The sequence below is a fragment of the Pelodiscus sinensis genome, chromosome 6 (genome assembly GCF_049634645.1).
Source record: "Pelodiscus sinensis isolate JC-2024 chromosome 6, ASM4963464v1, whole genome shotgun sequence".
Classification (NCBI taxonomy): domain Eukaryota; kingdom Metazoa; phylum Chordata; order Testudines; family Trionychidae; genus Pelodiscus; species Pelodiscus sinensis.
The window spans coordinates 440,329-458,172 of record NC_134716.1 but is presented as its reverse complement, the minus strand read 5'-3'; the positions used below and the strand labels follow the sequence as shown (position 1 = coordinate 458,172).

The following is a 17,844-nucleotide window of genomic DNA, read 5'->3' as shown; positions in this document are numbered from 1 at the left end:
CAACTCCCTGCCCCCCCAGCCCAGCTCCCCAGCGCAGCCCCACCCCGGCTCTCTGCTCCCGCCCCGCCCCCCAGCACAGCCCCCCCACCTCTCTGCTCCCACCCCCAGCACAGCCCCCCCCAACTCCCTGCCCCCCCAGCCCAATCCCCCAGCGCAGCCCCCCCCCCCGGCTCTCTGCTCCTGCCCCGCCCCCCAGCACAGCCCCCAGCTCTCTGCCTGCCCCGCCCCCCAGCACAGCCCCCCCACCTCTCTGCTCCCGCCCTGCCCCCCCAGCTCTCTGCCTGCCCCGCCCCCCAGCACAGCCCCCCCCCGCTCTCTGCTCCCGCCCCGCCCCCCAGCGCAGCCCCCCCCCCCGCTCTCTGCTCCCGCCCCGCCCCCCCACTTTCACTTTCCATTCCTGTCCGGCGGGGAGGGGCGAGGCCGCGCGCCAGGCTCGGGCGGGTCCGGTCACGTGGGGCGGGGCGGGGCCGGACACGCATGCGCAGGAGCGGGGCGCGCGCGGCGTTAAAAGGCGGGGAGGGGGCGCGGCGCCGCGCCTGAGGCGCCCGCAGCTGCAGCGAGCCCCGTGCGGGGCCGGCTGGTGAGTCCCGGGCTCGCCCCTCCCCCCCCCCGGGGGGCTGGGCAGTCGGGGGGGGGAGCTCGCCCCCTTCCCCCCCGGGGGGGCTGGGCAGTCTGGGGGGGGCTCGCCCCCTTCCCCCCCGGGGGGGGCTGGGCAGTCTGGGGGGGAGCTCGCCCCCTTCTCCCCCGGGGGGGCTGGGCAGTCTGGGGGGGGGCTCGCCCCCTTTCCCCCGGGGGGGCTGGGCAGTCTGGGGGGGGGCTCGCCCCCTTTCCCCCGGGGGGGCTGGGCAGTCTGGGGGGGGGGCTCGCCCCCTTTCCCCCGGGGGGGCTGGGCAGTCTGGGGGGGGGGGCTCGCCCCCTTTCCCCCGGGGGGGCTGGGCAGTCTGGGGGGGGGGCTCGCCCCCTTTCCCCCGGGGGGGCTGGGCAGTCTGGGGGGGGAGCTCGCCCCCTCCCCCCCGGGGGGCTGGGCAGTCTGGGGGGGGCTCGCCCCCTCCTCCCCCGGGGGGCTGGGCAGTCTGGGGGGGGCTCGCCCCCTCCCCCCCCGGGGGGGCTGGGCAGTCTGGGGGGGGAGCTCGCCCCCTCCCCCCCCGGGGGGGCTGGGCAGTCTGGGGGGGGAGCTCGCCCCCTCCCCCCCCGGGGGGGCTGGGCAGTCTGGGGGGGGAGCTCGCCCCCTCCCCCCCCGGGGGGCTGGGCAGTCTGGGGGGGGAGCTCGCCCCCTCCCCCCCCGGGGGGCTGGGCAGTCTGGGGGGGGAGCTCGCCCCCTCCCCCCGGGGGGCTGGGCAGTCTGGGGGGGGAGCTCACCCCCTTTCCCCCGGGGGGCTGGGCAGTCTGGGGGGGGAGCTCGCCCCCTTCCCCCCCGGGGGGGCTGGGCAGTCTGGGGGGGAGCTCGCCCCCTTCCCCCCCGGGGGGGCTGGGCAGTCTGGGGGGGAGCTCGCCCCCTTCCCCCCCGGGGGGCTGGGCAGTCTGGGGGGCGGTCTGTGGGGGAGGGGAAGGGTACCCCCCCTCCCGTGGGGCTCCTGTGGGGAAGCTGCAGTCACCACGGATACAAGGTTGACTTAAGATGCACCCTTTCAGCTACATGAATTGCCTAGCTGAAGTCGAAGTCGCTTAGCTGGGTTTTTGGCGCTGTCCATACCGCAGGAGGTTGCAGGGAGAACACTCTTCCTTCGGTTTCCGTTACGCCTCGTGGCAGCGGGACTACCGGCATCGACCGGAGTGCCTCTCTCACTTCAAATGAGCTGTCTTAACTAGACCCGCTAATTTGAACCCTGGAAGATTGACAGCAGCAGTTCTATCTTCTCTGTGGTGTAGACCTGTCCTAAATGTCTTGGTTTGTTGCCCGCTTGCACTTTACTCTCTAAAGTGTTAAATCTCCTCAGTTGGTGTCTAGCTGTCTGGGTCCAGCTCTTCCTGACTATCTCTTCCTCCCCAGGAGCTGTGACAGTATGTACATGGCATCTTTTTATTGCCCCAAGAAATTTGGGAAGCAAAATCTGCTAGTGCAGCAAACCATGAGAGGTGTTCTTCCTCTTTAACAAATAGAATACAGCAACCCTATGTCAATGATGCTAATTACACAATATATTACATGGCTCTCAGTACAGTACAACTCTAGATTTTCATAGGAACAGCAAACATTAAACCTCTTCCTAAACTGATATTTTCATTTTGTATCATTTAGAAAAGAAATTGTGTGATGTGAACAGTAAAATCTAAGACCCTTTTCTGACAAAGGCATGTTTAAGAGTTTAAACTCACTATGTCTTTAACCTGAAGAGCGTAATGCATTGTAATCCTTGTGATCTCAGTTAATTAATGTCTCCGTAAAATCCACATAGATCTACCTTTGAGGGGGGTCCTACTGCAGGCTTTGGTGAGCATTAATGGACAACTTCACACTCTATTCCCTGCCCTCCACTAAAGCAAAGACTAATATGTACCCCCTGCTTGCTGTCTAAGGGAGCTGAGCTAGACTATACTAAACATCTTGAAGCCTGTAATTGCTAAAAGCCTAGCTTAGGTAAAATTTTACCAGGTGTTTAGTAGGTGGTGGCTAGATGTTAGGGTACTGCCTAGGTGACATCCTGCCAAGAAGTCTCCTCTCTTTCCCTCTAATCAACCTTTCAAATAACTGCAGGGGGAGGAGGATGCAGGAATGCCCAAGAATACTTTTCTTGGGTTGTAGGATGGGAAAGGGAAGAGGGGACATGGTTGGCACTTGAGCTTTCACTTTTGGTTACAGATAAAGATGCCAGAAGCTGACCTAGTTGCAAAGATGCTTCGAGCTGTACTCCAGTCCAATAAAAATGGAATACCTTTGCCACGACTGCAGGGGGAGTACAAATCCTTGACTGGGGACTGGATTCCTTTCAAACAGCTAGGACACTCTACTTTGGAAGGATACCTGAAGACAGTTCCAGGAGTTGTCAAAATAGAAATTAATAAAATGGGTGAGGTAAGAAGAGCTTCATAACCATGGCATGAGAATTGTAACAAATTATACAATCGGGAGCTTTTCTCAAGATGCTTGTTAAAGTGGTTTTGGAATTCATTTTAAGGTTTGTGGGACTAACTTTGTACTGATGATTTTAGGGAAATCTCGCAGTCTTGGTTTAGCAATAGTGTTTCCTACCATTGGTAGCAATAGTGGAAGCGTCGGTGTCTTAATCTATTATGTGGCTTAGTCTTGTTCTGAGACAATGTGTGTTTGGGACAAATATAATAGTTTCCAGCAAAATCTTTAGGACTAATTTTACTGTATTCATCTTGGACATTGTGGGTTGACCTGCATGGGGAAGGAAGACCACCACTGTTCAGAAACTAAGAACGGGGATATAATTAGGCAAATTCACTTAGGATGCAACATTTCTAGAAAGGTATCAACACCTGGAGAAATTCATGTATACTGGTTTGGACTGGATTTTTCCAGAGACCAACAAAGAAAGGACTTTTGAGTAAATAACTTGAGTTTAAACTGATTCAGGACCTTCTTTTTGATCCAACAAATGGACAGGATTATCTGTCAATGAGGGGGCCTAATCCTTTCTGGTAGGGGTTGGGAGGACTTTGACCTGCAGAGGCTTCATCAGACTTGATGCGTGACCTCTGGTAAGCTTTTAGCATGCATATAGAACACTGATTATTTGTAATGCTTCTTTGGAATGTTTTCACCTTAAGAATCAACGTGCTTGCTTAGAGCACCGTGGTAGCTAGGTGACTATACAGTTCATAAACCTTTGCCGAGCAGGCCACGTGCAACTACTTGCCTGTTTAGGTAGTCTGACTTGCTGATGTTACCACAGTTTGAGGGAACTGTGCAGCCTGGAAAATGCCCTTTCAAGAAGCAGGAGAGAGGTAGATCTCTGCCCAAGAGAAGGGATGGCTGAGGATCCAGAAGCCAAGAATAATTGCTTTTGGTAAACCAAGGAAGTAGAAATTCAGGTGCCGTTGACCTGAACTGTGACAGTGGGTAAACTAGGTCATTTAAAGTAACAATTTGTGAAATGAGAGCTCCACTTGGGAGGTAGTAGCCCCGTTCACTGAATTACCGTAATCTCTTTTATTGTTTCTTATACTGCGTGAGTGTGTGTGGAGACACGTTCACTTCTAAAAAGACCATATACAGCAATTTCTGTCTTGAAGGTAGATTTTGGTTCTACTTACTTATCACATACCCAAATTGGGGTAGATGATGTACAGATGTGGATAGATCCCTGTGGTATTATCATTCTCATGTGATTTTGTGTTGGGATCTTGTCCTTTTGGATGGATCTTTGTTGAGTGTTGTTGTGGAGTCTCTGTGGCATTTCTCCTATGGCTTTGTGTTGAGAGAAACTTTCCTTTTTTATATATAGATTTTGTAAGAGACAAATGTCTTTTGGGCTCTCCCCTTTCCTTGATTGCCCTGTTGAGGTGAGTGGAGAGTGGGGGGTGAGCACCTCCAGCAGCAGTTGCAGGGGTGGAGAGGGTCTGGGAGCCGGATCCAGGACGGTGCCTGTGAGGAGAGCTTATTAAGAAGACTGGACAGACAGATGCCTTGGGAGTCAAACAGCGAGTGCCTGCCCTTGGAGGAGCTCTCTCTGAAGAGCATTGGGAGGGGCAGGGTGGTGACTGGTTGGTTGCATGGGAGGGATGAATGCGGGGTGTCTTGCAGAGGGACCCCGGGTTTTCGTCTTGTCAACATGGGAGCATCGATCCGGATTGGGAGAAGCCTGGCTCCACCCCTCCCCCATCCAACTCACCTGGCCAGTGCAGTTAGGGAGCAACTTTTGGGGGGGGGGAGGGAGGAGGAGGAGGAGGAGGAGAAGAGAGAAAATATAAGTATGGATTGATCTATGTATGTTCAATAAATGTGGCGTGTTGCCTTATCCTCCCTGAAAAAGATCCTGGGTGCTTCTTTTAAGCACAACACAGACTAGTAGGATAATGTCTGCGTAGAGGACCATACTGTTTCAGTCCTTTTCCATGCTCTGGTCATTAGTTTCTGCTCTCTAGAAAATCTCTTTTCCTTATTTAGGAGACACATTTGCAAAGAATTTTGCTGCAGCTCTTAAATTTGGCAATGTTTGTTTGGACTTACCCTAGTTTCCTTTGGTAGGACATTCTGTAGTGTAGGACTCTGTGGTAAAAAGGCTCTGTGCCTGTCTGCTTGACCCTGGGCTCTTCCAGTAGTGGTTTGCTGGTTTTTCAGAGTTCACAAGGCAGGTCATGGAAGGAGAGGCAGTGATTCTTGGGCATGAAAAAAAAGCTCATTGTAGTCTTTCTATAAATGTTAGCATTTGTACAATTTAAAGGTAATGAGTTTAAGTAAATGTAAGAAATACACTTCTTTCATAGAATGCAGAGATCTTTGAACCTGATTTCCCTTATACCCATTTTCTCCCCCCCTCCCCCACCGGAGCAGATGACTTGCCATGCTGTTGCTTGCGCTGAGACTGTGCGAATTGCTCAACTGGTAGCTCGCCAGAGAAGTTCAAAAAGAAAAATGGGACGACAGGTGAACTGCCAGATGAGGTTAAAGAACACTGCTCCATTCACGTTAGTTGGTAAGAGCTGATAAACTGGAAACAGCCATATGATATACTGGTCATTAAAAATGTCGTGTGTTGTGGCAGAGCCTTACCCTTCTAAACCTCCTGATTACAATGAATTGTGTGCACTCTTAATCAATTCACATTCGAAGGAAACTGTTCTGAAAGATATTTGTGCTTACCAGTACTTTGAGGAAGTATATAAGAATGTACATGAAGTTAATAGGAAAACAATGCTTTTGCTTACGAATGTGCTGTGATGTAACTGAAACAATTGAAGGATAGTTGTCTTTGAGTATGTCTAAAAGGCAGTTAAAAACCTGCCGCTAGTATAAGAGTGCCCACAGTGGCATGCAGCCCATCTTGCTGCTGCTGATAGCAAATATCTTCATAGGCTGGAGATTGGACACTAGATAGGGAGGGCTCCAAGATACTACTATAGTCCATGAAAGTGTTTCCCTTGGCATTGCAGTGTGAGCATAGAACTAATTTTACATTTTTAGTAAATTATTTCCCAGATGTCTGGCTAGTGGACCTCACTGACATGTGCAGGCTCTAAATCTAACTGGTGTGGGGACAGGCAGGAATTTCACTCCAGCTCAGGTTCGCCAAGATGCCAAGGTTTATTTTGCTCTCCTTGCAGCATGGGGTGCAGGCCATTTGCTGGTTTGAACTAGAGCAAATGGTGGATTCTTGGGAACTTGAAGTCCTTAAATCATGACTGGAGGACTTCAGCAACTTAGCCAGAGGTTATGGATCTATTACAGGAAATCAGACTAGATGATCGAGAGAGTCCCTTCTGTCCTTGAGAGTCCCTTCTGTTTTTTTCACTTCCCCTGAAGACATCATTCAAGCTTTGTATCCTGAGAGTGAATCCTTTATAGCGGGCCTTAGAGGTAGGAAAATAGTTTGCTTTGTAATTGCATCACTGAAGATACAATCTTGTAGGATGTTCAGTTTGCTTGTATGTGTCCCAGTAGTTGGGAGGTTTTTCTTGTACTTGAAATGCAACTTTTGGGCTAGCATTCATGAACTTGAATTTATTTTTGGGAGCTTTTATTCTAGTCAGTGAGAGGGATATCAAATAATTAACTGGTAAACATAAAGTTTACCCCCAAAAAAGTGGTCTTGTAGCATGTTAGAGACTAAAAAAAAAAAAACATATATAGTTTCATGGGCCCAATGCACTTCAGATGTGTGGAAGTGAGTTGTTATATATAATTTGTTAGTCTCTAAGGTGCTACAGGACCACTTCTTGTTTTTTAAAGTTACAGACTAACACTGCTACCCCTCTTAGACTTTCAGTATGCTTAGCAGTTAACTTGTCCTGGCCAGTGAACTCCAGTGGCAACCAGCCGCACCAGGCTGATGGGACCCCTGACTGCATTGGAGCTGGGTAGTGAGCCAGGCGGCTGCACTTACGGTAAAATGGTTAACTGGTTAAGTGCTTTCATTTAAACAATTAACAGTTTTAACATCCTGTGACGACGCGTCGGGATTTTCCCATCTCCTGCACCCCGAAATGGCATGAACAGACTTCACCAGCCAGTAGAATGGAGGTTGTTTATTGTTCCTCCAGCACAGCGCAGCACAGATGTAATCTGGTTACAGGAACTGGGGCTAAGAGACCTCAGTGCCCCCTTGAGATAGGGGAGTCCCAGCCCCCTCCCCAGCGCCTTCTTCCCTGCCTTCCAGCCAGGAACTAACTCCCCCTCTTCCAGCCCTGCCCACAGCCAGGGCAGCATCCACCTTCCTTTGTTTCTCCTCATGGGGGGGCCGCAGGTCAGACATGTTTTTGAGTCACCTTTGCATAATGAGGTTTTCCCTGCTGGGTCTTGCTCCAGACAGCAGAGGTCACCACAGCCCAGCAAGTACCCCCACTACGTCACACATCCCTAATCAATGGAAGGTGTGCTGGCTGGGATGTTCAGAAGCTGTCATGCAGCAGCTATTAGGGGTACCTAAAGAGTTAGGGTTCTTCTGCCAGCCTTGTGCCAAGGAGCTGTAATGCCTGTGAGCCAAAAGATCTAGAGAAGTAGAATTAACCATTTGCTACCTCAAATATTAGGATAAAGGTGGGGGGGGGGGGGGAGAGAACATAAGAACGGCCACACTGGGTCAGACCAAAGGTCCATCTAGCCCAGTGTCCTGTCTGCCAACAGTGGCCAATACCAGGTGCTCCAGAGAGAATGAACAGAACAGGGAATCAAGTGATTTCATCCAATCCCAGCTTCTGACAGGCTAGGGACACCATCCCTGCCCATCCTGGCTAATAACCAGGGCTCAACAAATCGTGTAACCTACTCGTCCGTGGCGAGTAGATTACAAGCTGGCGCAGCCGGCGCTGCGCGAGCTGCACATGCACAGCTCGCAGAACCGTGCGGCTGGCGAGCCCTGCTAATAATCATTATGGATCTATCCTCTGGGAACTTACCAGGTTGTTTTTTTTTTTTTTTTTTTTTTTTTAGTTCTTGTGTTATGGGAAGGAGTAAATTAACTCTTCATTCATTTTCTCCACACTAGTTGTGATTTTATAGATCTGTCATATTCCCTACTTAGTTGTCTCTTTTCCAAGCTGAACAGTCCCCAGTCGTCTTAATAGCGCCTCCTAGGCCAGGTGTTCCATACCCATAATCATTTCTGTTGCCCTTTTTTGAACTGTTTTCCAATGCCAATATATCTTTTTTTGGATGAGGTGACTACATCTGCATGCAATATTCAAGATGTAGACATACAATGGATTTACATAGAGGCTATAAGACGTTTTCTGTCATGTTCCCTATCCTTTTCTTAATGAGGCAAACAGAATGTTAGGATTTTTTGACTGTCGCTGCACATTGAGTGGACGTTTTCAGAGAACTATCCACAAAGACTCCAAGATCTCTCTTGAATGATTAGTCCCCATCATTTCATTCAATCGCTAAAGCTTTTACGACCTATAGACTAGTAGCATTTGAAGCATGTAGATGAAAAATAATGCAGTAATTGGGTTTTGAATAATTATTTAATTATACTTAAATGTTAATAGCAATAATAAAACTATGAAGATGTGACTTTAAAATCATGGAAGGGATCCTTAAAGAATCTATTTTGAGGTACTTGGAAGGAAGGAAAGTGATTAGGAATAGTCAGCATGGATTCACAAAGAGCAAGTCTTGCCTGACACATCTGATTAGCTTCTATGATGAGGTAACTGGCTCTGTGAACATGGGAAAGTCAGTGGATGTGATACACCTTGACTTTAGCAAGGCTTTTGATATGGTCTCCCACAATATCCTTGCCAGAAAGTTAAGGGAATGTGGATTGGATAAATGGACGGTAAGATGGATAGAAAGATGGCTAGAAGGCTGAGCCCAGCGGGTAGTGATCAACGGCTCAATGTCAGGATGCCGGTCAGTTTCTAGTGGAGTGCCCCAGGATTCGGTTCTAGGACCAGTTTTGTTCAATATCTTTATTAATGACCTGGACGAGGGGTTGGATTGCACCCTCAGCAAGTTTGCAGATGACACTAAGCTGGGGGGAGAGGTAGATACACTGGACGGCAGAGATAGGGTCCAGAGTGACTTAGACAAATTGGAGGATTGGGCCGCAAGAAATCTGATGAGGTTCAACAAGGACAAGTGCAGAGTCTTGCACTTGGGACGGAAGAATCCCAAGCATTGTTACTGGCTGGGAACCAACCAGCTAAGTAGTAGTTCTGCAGAAAGTGACCTGGGGATTACAGTGGATGAGAAGCTAGATATGAGTCAACAGTGTGCCTTTGTAGCCAAGAAGGCTAACGGCATATTAGGTTACATTAAGAGGAGCATTGCCAGCAGTACTGCAGTAGAATAGCACTTTGAAAGGTCTTAGGAATATTTCCTCCCTCCAAAAGCTGACATGGTCTCAAAATGGAGTAAAATGAGAAGTTTCAGTAAAAATTATGTTTTATGGGTAGCACGTAATGTTGTTAAATCGTTTTTAGAGGAAAGAATCTTTTTTAACAGATACAAAGGTTCAAGAGCATTTTCTTGAAGCCAGCAGTTACATATTGTCTGAGGAAATGGTTTGCTTAAACCTGCTACCGCTGAATCCATAGCCATGCTGGCTGTAATGATATATGGTAGCCCACATTCCACAAAAATGTTAGCCTGGAATTGGTTTGACTTCTCACCAAAATACAGCACATCATTTATTTCCCTATTAACTACCTAACTAATCTTGCTCTGCTTTTGGATGAGGGATATCTGTTATGGTGGTTTTGCTGGATCTTGATTGCTCAAAGATTGTGACTATGAATGAACATGTTAGGCATGAGATTTAAAAAGTTTTAAAAAATGAGCATTAAAAGCTTAATTTCTGTAGAGATATATTTTTACCATTGGTAAAGCATAGGCTTGGGTGAGGGAACTTTTCCGATTGAGATTATAACACCCTTTTCTGGTTTTTATATATCTGCCCATGTTATAGGAAAGCCAAAAGCAACTTTGAGACAGCCAGGATTAAGGGCCACACCAGAAGGGAGCAGAAGGCCTACACCCCCCTTGCCAAAAAGTAAAGGAAGCTTTTATGGAATTGTGAAACCCAGCATAGAAACAGCTCACTATGGTTTGCTCCCAGCACCTGGAAGTGGACTATCCAAAGAGGTTCTAATGCAGAGGCATGTCACAATGATTAACAGGTCAGTGTGTATAGTATAATAGTTATAAAATGTGCTGAACAAAAAACAAAATCCACAGGCTGAAAGTTCTTATTGTGGACATTCAGGGAACAGTTGAATTGGCTACATTTCTGAAACTTTTAAAAATAAATCTAAGTGCAACAATTCTGACCAAGTGAGATTGTACCAGAATACTCTTGCAGTTCACCTTTCTCCTCTGTTTCACAATGCCACTATCTTAATATGCCGTGTTTTGTGTTGGAAGTGAATTATAGTTTGGGAGTGTGGCTTAAAATTGCCAAGAAATACAAGAGAGGATTCCATCCTGCTATTTTCCAGTCTTGCAAAGAGAGTCTAAGAATGAGAACCTGGCTTGATTGTTGTCCTGTTTAAGCATAATTAGATGTAAAAGATTCAGCAGTAGGTACATAGTTAATAATTCTGATGGAGTTAGAACAGGAAGGCTGGAGCGAGCAAAGTACTCTGAAGAATGAAGTTGTATTGTCAAAAAGTAAACATATTGCTAGGATTATATACAGGGTGCAGATTTAAGATTTCATATATAGATCTCTCAGTGCACTACAAAAATAGGAAGGGGTATTATTTACCCCCATTTTATAGAGGAGAAACGGTCTGAATTGCTCAAGGTTACTTAGTGAGTCAGTGGCAAAGCCTAGAAATAGAAGTCAGGTTCGTTTGGTCCTCTTCCCTTTGCCAGATGTCTTTTCTGACCTCAACTAGAACTATGCTCTAATCTATGCATGCTGCTGTGAAAACATTTAGACTTCAAATGATTATGCTTACTCAAGGTAGCTTTTTTAATATGCACAAGAGTAAAGAGTAGATTGTTCGTTTGTATTTAACACTTTGGGGACACAATGGAAATATAGCACTAAGATGAAGATAGGTCATATTGGTAACTTTGTGGACATATGCGTATTTCTAATTAGTGAAAATTTAACATTTTCAGAGGTATGGATGACTCATATCACCTCTTGAAATTGGTACCTCTGGAAATTAGGCAATAAATTAGTGCTGGAATTTTAAATGTGTATCTTTAATCTCTGTATAGGATGATAACTGATAGCTGTATTTGAAGAACCCATATATATGTAGTAGCTGTTGCACTATAGAAATATCAGTTTTACTTCAGTACTTAGAAGTGTGGCTGGGAAGATTGCAAATAAAAATGGGAGCGTCTGTCAATCAGAAATTACAGTATTATCCTAGTAATTGCTCCATGATATTGTCAGTACATACTGATAGTCTATGAAAGTGCACTGCAGTATGAGCATAGAAATAGATTTTAAAATTGTAATAAGAGCATATAAACTGAAAAAAGTCAACCTTTTCAGTTTTCCATTCTTTCATTCTGCTGTTACAAAACCACCACATGAAATGTGCATGTATCTACCACAATTTTGAGTCTTCTGCTAAACTAGCATGAAAATTGACTTACAACCTTCTTCATAGGAAACAATGCTCGTTCATCTTTTGGGGTCACTGTCAGACAGCTAGAGACTAATGGTGTTTTTGCTTGAATGCTGTGGCTTGAACTGGCTCTGAAAGCTGAGAATTCAAATGAACCATTTGAAAAGGAAAAGCTAACTGTTAAAAGCTGATATGTTTTTAATGCAGTACAATGCCTTTTTTGGTTTAGTTTTTGTGCACTTGAATCCAGCAACTGCATGGCCAGATCTGGATGAATTCAAATGAGGGTTCTTTGCTGTTTTTGCTGGACTAGCATTATATATTGGTTTTCAGCTATTCTTTGGCTATCTAAAATCCAACTTGGCTAAAATAACTGCTGCACCATCACTTCTCTTTATGTCATGTTTATTGCTGAACTGGGTCATCAGATGATGATACAGAGAATATCCTCGGCCCATCATTGTGGTGGGACTTAGCCTCAGAATAGCTTTGATTACTTTGATAATCCTCCATGTATAACTTGGTTAGTTTATAATTAAGCATTAACATCAAGCAAAATGAGTTGTATGCTACTTTCTGCTAAGGCGTAAACATTAACCATACATATCAGTATGGCAGCTTAATCTTACTCAAAACTCACAAGAATTTATCAATTCAGGTTGCTTATGCAAGTCGTGTGTGTCAGGGAAACAGAGAAACCATCAGCAGTTAGGGTTTCACTCTCTGAAGAGTGAAACTATCTAATCCCGACTCTTGCTTTAAGGTCCATGCAGAGAGCCACATAGTGAACTTGTGTAGGCTCTGCTGTTTGTAAAGTGCACCCGGAGATTGTCATGTCAGCTGTAGCATTTTTGTAGGCAAGACTGCTATCACCATCTGTTGAAGTTGCCTGGGAGATCACATAAGACATTGTTTTCAGTTGCTCACAACTTTGCCAAAACGAACCATTAAAGTTGGAATTTCCTATGCTGGGTGTCTGCCTCACGCCGGGCTTTTTGTTTGTGGTGGTGTGTTGGATTTTCTTTTTAACCCTAACAGTTGAGTTGTTTCCAGGAATGTCAGGGGAAAACAAATTGTCTTGTCAGTGTTTAAAATAAATATAAACCGTTTTTGAAAAGTTGTATGCCATTGTGTTTGGGTCAGGAACTTGACTTTGGGCAAGGGGTTGTCTTCTGTTCTTACCATAACAATCTGCCCACACTTGGTAAAGTTACAATCCATTGAAAAAATGTTCACGTGGTCAGCCTTTTTAGAAGTTAGATAAAATCTCAGATTCTATCCACGGTGAGCGTGCTCCAGCCCATCACAACTTCTAGGACTGACCAGAGACTGAATACCCTATCCCCACAGGGTGACTGGCCATGCTTTGGTCCAGGGCTACAGGGACACCTCTGACTCTCTCTGTAACCACTGCTCTGGGCTGGCCTGGAGCTGGGCACCAGAGCCAAGATCAGGCAGTTTTTTATCCTGTTTTCAGTGACTGCTTGCTGGAGCCCAGGAAGTTGGGAGGAGTCAGCTGCCTGTCCTCAGTTGGAGAAGGCTAGACTAGAGTGCAAGGCAAAGCAATAGGTTAGGATGGAATCTGGTAAGCCTGGGACTGGAGTGAGGGGAACTGGAAAGATAAACCGAATTGCCAAGATAAGGAGGCTGACACAAGAGATGCATGGATGGACAAGGAGACTGGAATGGGCATGAGGGGCCAGGAGGAGGTGGGAAGACAATTGGAGGCCAGGACTTGGATGGAGGACAGAGAAACTTACTGCCTGAGGATCTAGAAAGGAGGAATGGAGACTGTCTGGACAAAGTATCCGATAGTGGGGGCGAGGGGCTAGGATTCGGATGGCGAGGCTGGAGGAGAAGGCAGATTGGCTAAGCATGGAGAAAATAACTAGAACAAGACAGAGAGGATCATCATGAGGGGAATGGGCAAAAGCCTGGGACCACAAGGGCACACACATAAACAATATGAAATGATTACACATTCAGTGAGGATTGTCTGTCCTGCGCTCTGAGTGAGGCAGAGGGTCTTATGGGAAAAATAGCATGTGGTAATCATGATATTAAAGACTGTCATAATGCTTATGCATGAGGGGGCGGAATTAAAGGTTTCATGAACATTCTTCATTCTGCCCTTTCCTAACTTGAGTGCTTGACTTTACCATATTAACGTTCTTTTAACATAGGATTTTGTGTGTTTATAGATGAAAACAATGGAAATAACACATTTCATTGAATGTAACACAGCCTGGGCTTTGCCTTTTATCCATGAGAGGGATTAACACAAGCTATTTGCACCAGCTAATTTTTAATCATGTGAATCGATGCAACCCTCTAGTTTCAGAAACACCAAAAACTCCATTTTTAAAAAAACATAATTATGCATGAACCTGTTTCTCTGTGGTTAACTTTGTGCACTTACGCTGTGACATCGTTCTTTGAAGCTGGGTCAAACCCTTAGGACTGTTTCAACTAATTGTTAGGCCAACTACTCTCAACATTATCTTTTATACTATAGCAAAGCCCAATGCTCTGATTTTAAACTTCCTTCTTGCTTTCCAGCATATTTCACTCTAATAAGCATAATGCTGTCAGCATTATCACCTAATTTGTCATCCAAATACCAAACAGCAGGGTAAGATAGGGTTATAGGTCAACAATATGGAGTACTAGTGCCACCTGCTGGAGAGCTGCTCCAAAATATGTAGCAGAAACTCTTCTTAGAAATATGGAAAGAAAGTTCATAAATTCACATGGTCTGAACATGCCAGGGCATAGCTTTTGCATTTATAAACCTTTATAAAGTGTAAGTGGTAAGGAACACAACGAATTTAGAATTAGATTTGGAGTTAGCTCGTTATCGGTGTTTTTATTAATGACACGGTATTGCTTTTACTGTATGTAGACTGATGTGGCTATTGCTCCAATTCCTTTGAGCAAGAATTTGCAATTCACCTCTGAAAACTTAAGTTGTAACGTGAGAGAAGCGAAGTTGAAAAGGTCATCAGTCCTCCTCATGTCCCCAGGGTGTTTGCTACAACATTTGGAACATCCTTAAAATCATGGACGTCATTCCTCAGCTGGCTCCCCTAAAATTTGGTAACTGTGTGTGTGTCTGCACAGCCCTTAGTGCCCTCAAATGTCCTGGGCTAAGGGGCTGCATAAGCTCAATGTAGAAGACTGGGTTTGGGCAGCGGCCTCCGCTCTGGGACCCTTCCAGGTCTCGGCTTCTAGAGCCTGAGCCAGAACATCTGGTCTGTAATAAAACAGTCTTAGCCCGAGCCTAGTGAGGTGGTGTGAGGTTGTAGTTGCAGTGTAGACATAGCCTCTGCAGCTGATCCTCCTCCAGCACTGATTGCTGCCTGCTTTAAATGAGCTCCGTTTATTTAGTTCCCATACGGTAGCCGGGCATTCCATTTATGTTTTCTTTGAATGATTGCACATATCCCCATTCCACCATTGGTATGTGCATGCCTCACGCATAGTTGTTGGAAATATTTTCCCTGTGCAGTACTCGTGCCCTCTGGTGCCTCGTGTCACTGCATGGTGGCATAAAGGGCCACGCTGCTTGAGAACCTCCTTGATGCCTTCCTACCGCAAGGGGCATTTGCTTCGGTGCTTGTATTTGGGAGTCTTCCCTCTTTTAGTGTATGTAATACCTGTTGTGTTAGATTTTAGTCTAGTGCAGTGTTTGTCCAGTTTAGAACAGTGCTTTACTACAATGGGGTTATTTATCCCCGGTTTGGATACAGGTCTCTGTACTGGCCTGTTGCTCATTCTCCTGGCTTCAAGGCTGTTGCTCATATAACAGCTTTATGCCCGTGAGTGACCCTTTTCCCCCAGCTGCCATAAGTGTTTGGGCGAGAGTCCTGATTGCATGAGGTGTCATTGTGTAGAGGGTTCAATCCCTAATTAAAGGACTCACCTCTCCCTTTTCTTACTCCCATCAACTACATCTTCTCTCTCTTCCCCCACCTATGCTTTTTCCCACAAACATGCTGCTTCCTCTACCACCACGGCCTCCTTGCTCATTTATCTGAAGTTCATGGTAAGTCGTCCTTTTTCTCCTCTCTTCTTTCTCCGGTTACCACTCCTGACTCTTTATCTCCTACATCTCTCCTTCACCCTTCTCTCTCCACCTTCCTTCTGCTTCTTCTAGAACTTCTGTTCCAGCTTCATTATTTTTGTCACTCTAATGCCATACAATCAAAATACGGGGTAAGCAAACCCCCTACCATTGGCAGAGACAGCTCCACTGGATACTTACTGGCACTGAGTGATCCCTCAAGGCAATGCGCAATATTGTATCAGAACTCCCTTTAGCACAGCCTGCTTGCTGGTGCTTTCCACTGGTCCCCCAGAATTGTGGAACTGTTTCTCTCAGAAGCAGCTTCTGAGATGCACGTTGTCAAGGTTACTAGTATCTGCAAGAGAGAGACTGTTTAAATGTATGCCCAATTTCTCATCCAGTTTGTAGGCGCTGTCCAAAACTTTAGCTATATTAAATGTGTAGTGGCAAAACTAGTGAAATGTACATCTTTGTAAGAACACGTTTGTGAGAATGCAGTGTACTGGATATATGGACAAAGGGCCAAATTCTGAGATGTGTTGAGCATCTGCAGCTTGCTTGGAAGTTGGGATTTTTCCCTAAATCAGTAAGAGGTATGGAAAAATATAGCACAGTCTGCCTGTGTATATTAATTATGGCTGTCAAGTGGCTTAAAAATATTAATCATGAGATTTAAAAAATGTCAATTGATCAGTTTTAGTCAGTGTTAAGCAATATTAGAATACCGTTTATTTAAATAGTATTGAGGTTTTCTGTACATTTAAAATATAGAGCATGGGCTGGGGGCTCTGGGCTTCAGTCCTGCTTGTGGCTCCAGCCCCCCTCAAGGCACAGGAAGCTGCAGGCTTGGGCTTCAGCCCTCCCCATCCTCCCACCTCCAAAGCTTCCTGCCCTACTGACAGGTATGTGATAATGCATTAACAATGAACGCTTTAACTTTGTGTTCAGCTAACTGTAGGTGTTAGATGAGATTGATTGCTCTATGTGAATACAGTCCAGTATGTGCTTATTTCATGAGATTACCATATGAACCTGCCTGGGGATTGAGGTCAGCTGGGGAGGCTTTGCTTCGTGTTCCCCCACTTGTGGAGATAAGATAAACATCACCGTGGAACAGGGCATACTCAGCTTTTGCTCCTAGGCTGTGGAATTCTCTTCCTCAGGATATTCGCATGGCGCCAACGCTAGTGTTGTTTTGGCGTCAGGCTAAAGCCACCTTTTTTATTCGTGCTTTTATTAATGTTTGAGTTTGTGTTCCTCCTCTCTATATGTTTTTAGCTGATTGTCTCTCTGGGGGTCTCATATTTTAAATTTTTATATACAGGCAGTCCCCGGGTTACGTACAAGATAGGGACTGTAGGTTTGTTCTTAAGTTGAATCTGTATGTAAGTCGGAACTGGCGTCCAGATTCAGCCGCTGCTGAAACTGACCGCCAGTTCTCACTTACATACAGATTCAACTTAAGAACCCCAAGTCAGCTGCTGCTGAAACTGATCAGCAGCTGATTCCAGGAAGCCCGGGGCAGAGCAACTCTGCCTCGGGCTTCCTGTAGTCAGCGCTGGTCAGTTTCAGCAGAAGCTGACTTGGGGATGCCTGGGGCAGAGCAGCTGGGGTGCTGCTGGGTTGCTCCAGTAGCGCCGCTCCTCGGTGCTACTGGACCAACCCAGCAGCACCCCATCTGCTCTGCCCCAGGCGTCCTGATTCAGCCGCTGCTGAAACTGACCAGCAGCGGCTGAATCAGGACCTGGGGCAGAGCAGCTGGGGTGCTGCCGGGTTGGTCCAGTAGTGCCCAGAGCGGCGCTGCAGCACCAATCGGCAGCGCCCCAGCTGCTCTGCCCCAGGGTCCAAAACAAAAGCCTGGTCTGCTGGGGGGGGGCACACTAGCTGCGCCCCCCCCCCCAGCAGACCAGGGACACGGGGAGCAGAGCCGCAGCGGCAGCGGGGTGCCACGCCTCTGAGGCTTTGCTCTGGCAAAGTCTCAGAGGCGCGGGACCCCGCCGCGGCTGCGGCTTCAGTCCCGGTGCCTGTGGTCTGCTTGGGACGGTCCCCAGCAGACCACAGGCACTGGGACTGAGGCGGCAGCCGCGGCGGGGTCCCACGCTTCTGAGGCTTTGCTCTGG

General features: G+C 47.0%; 1 protein-coding gene across 4 annotated transcripts in view; it reads left to right on the top strand.

Moving 5' to 3' along the window:
• Window positions 1-444: 444 nt before the first annotated feature.
• Window positions 445-17,844, top strand: part of TDRD7 (tudor domain containing 7) — a 53,194-nt gene continuing 35,794 nt past the window's right edge. For 2 of the 4 annotated variants that reach the window (XM_075931199.1, XM_075931198.1), the window contains exons 1-4: window positions 445-580; window positions 2,801-3,013; window positions 5,462-5,603; window positions 10,038-10,248. In XM_075931199.1, the coding sequence (XP_075787314.1) occupies window positions 2,807-3,013; window positions 5,462-5,603; window positions 10,038-10,248 (560 nt within the window). In that variant the 5' untranslated portion in view covers window positions 445-580; window positions 2,801-2,806. Of the gene's footprint in view, window positions 581-2,800; window positions 3,014-3,057; window positions 3,913-5,461; window positions 5,604-10,037; window positions 10,249-17,844 lie in introns of those variants that run through there. The other 2 variants (XM_075931200.1, XM_025186138.2) reach the window with 2 other exon arrangements.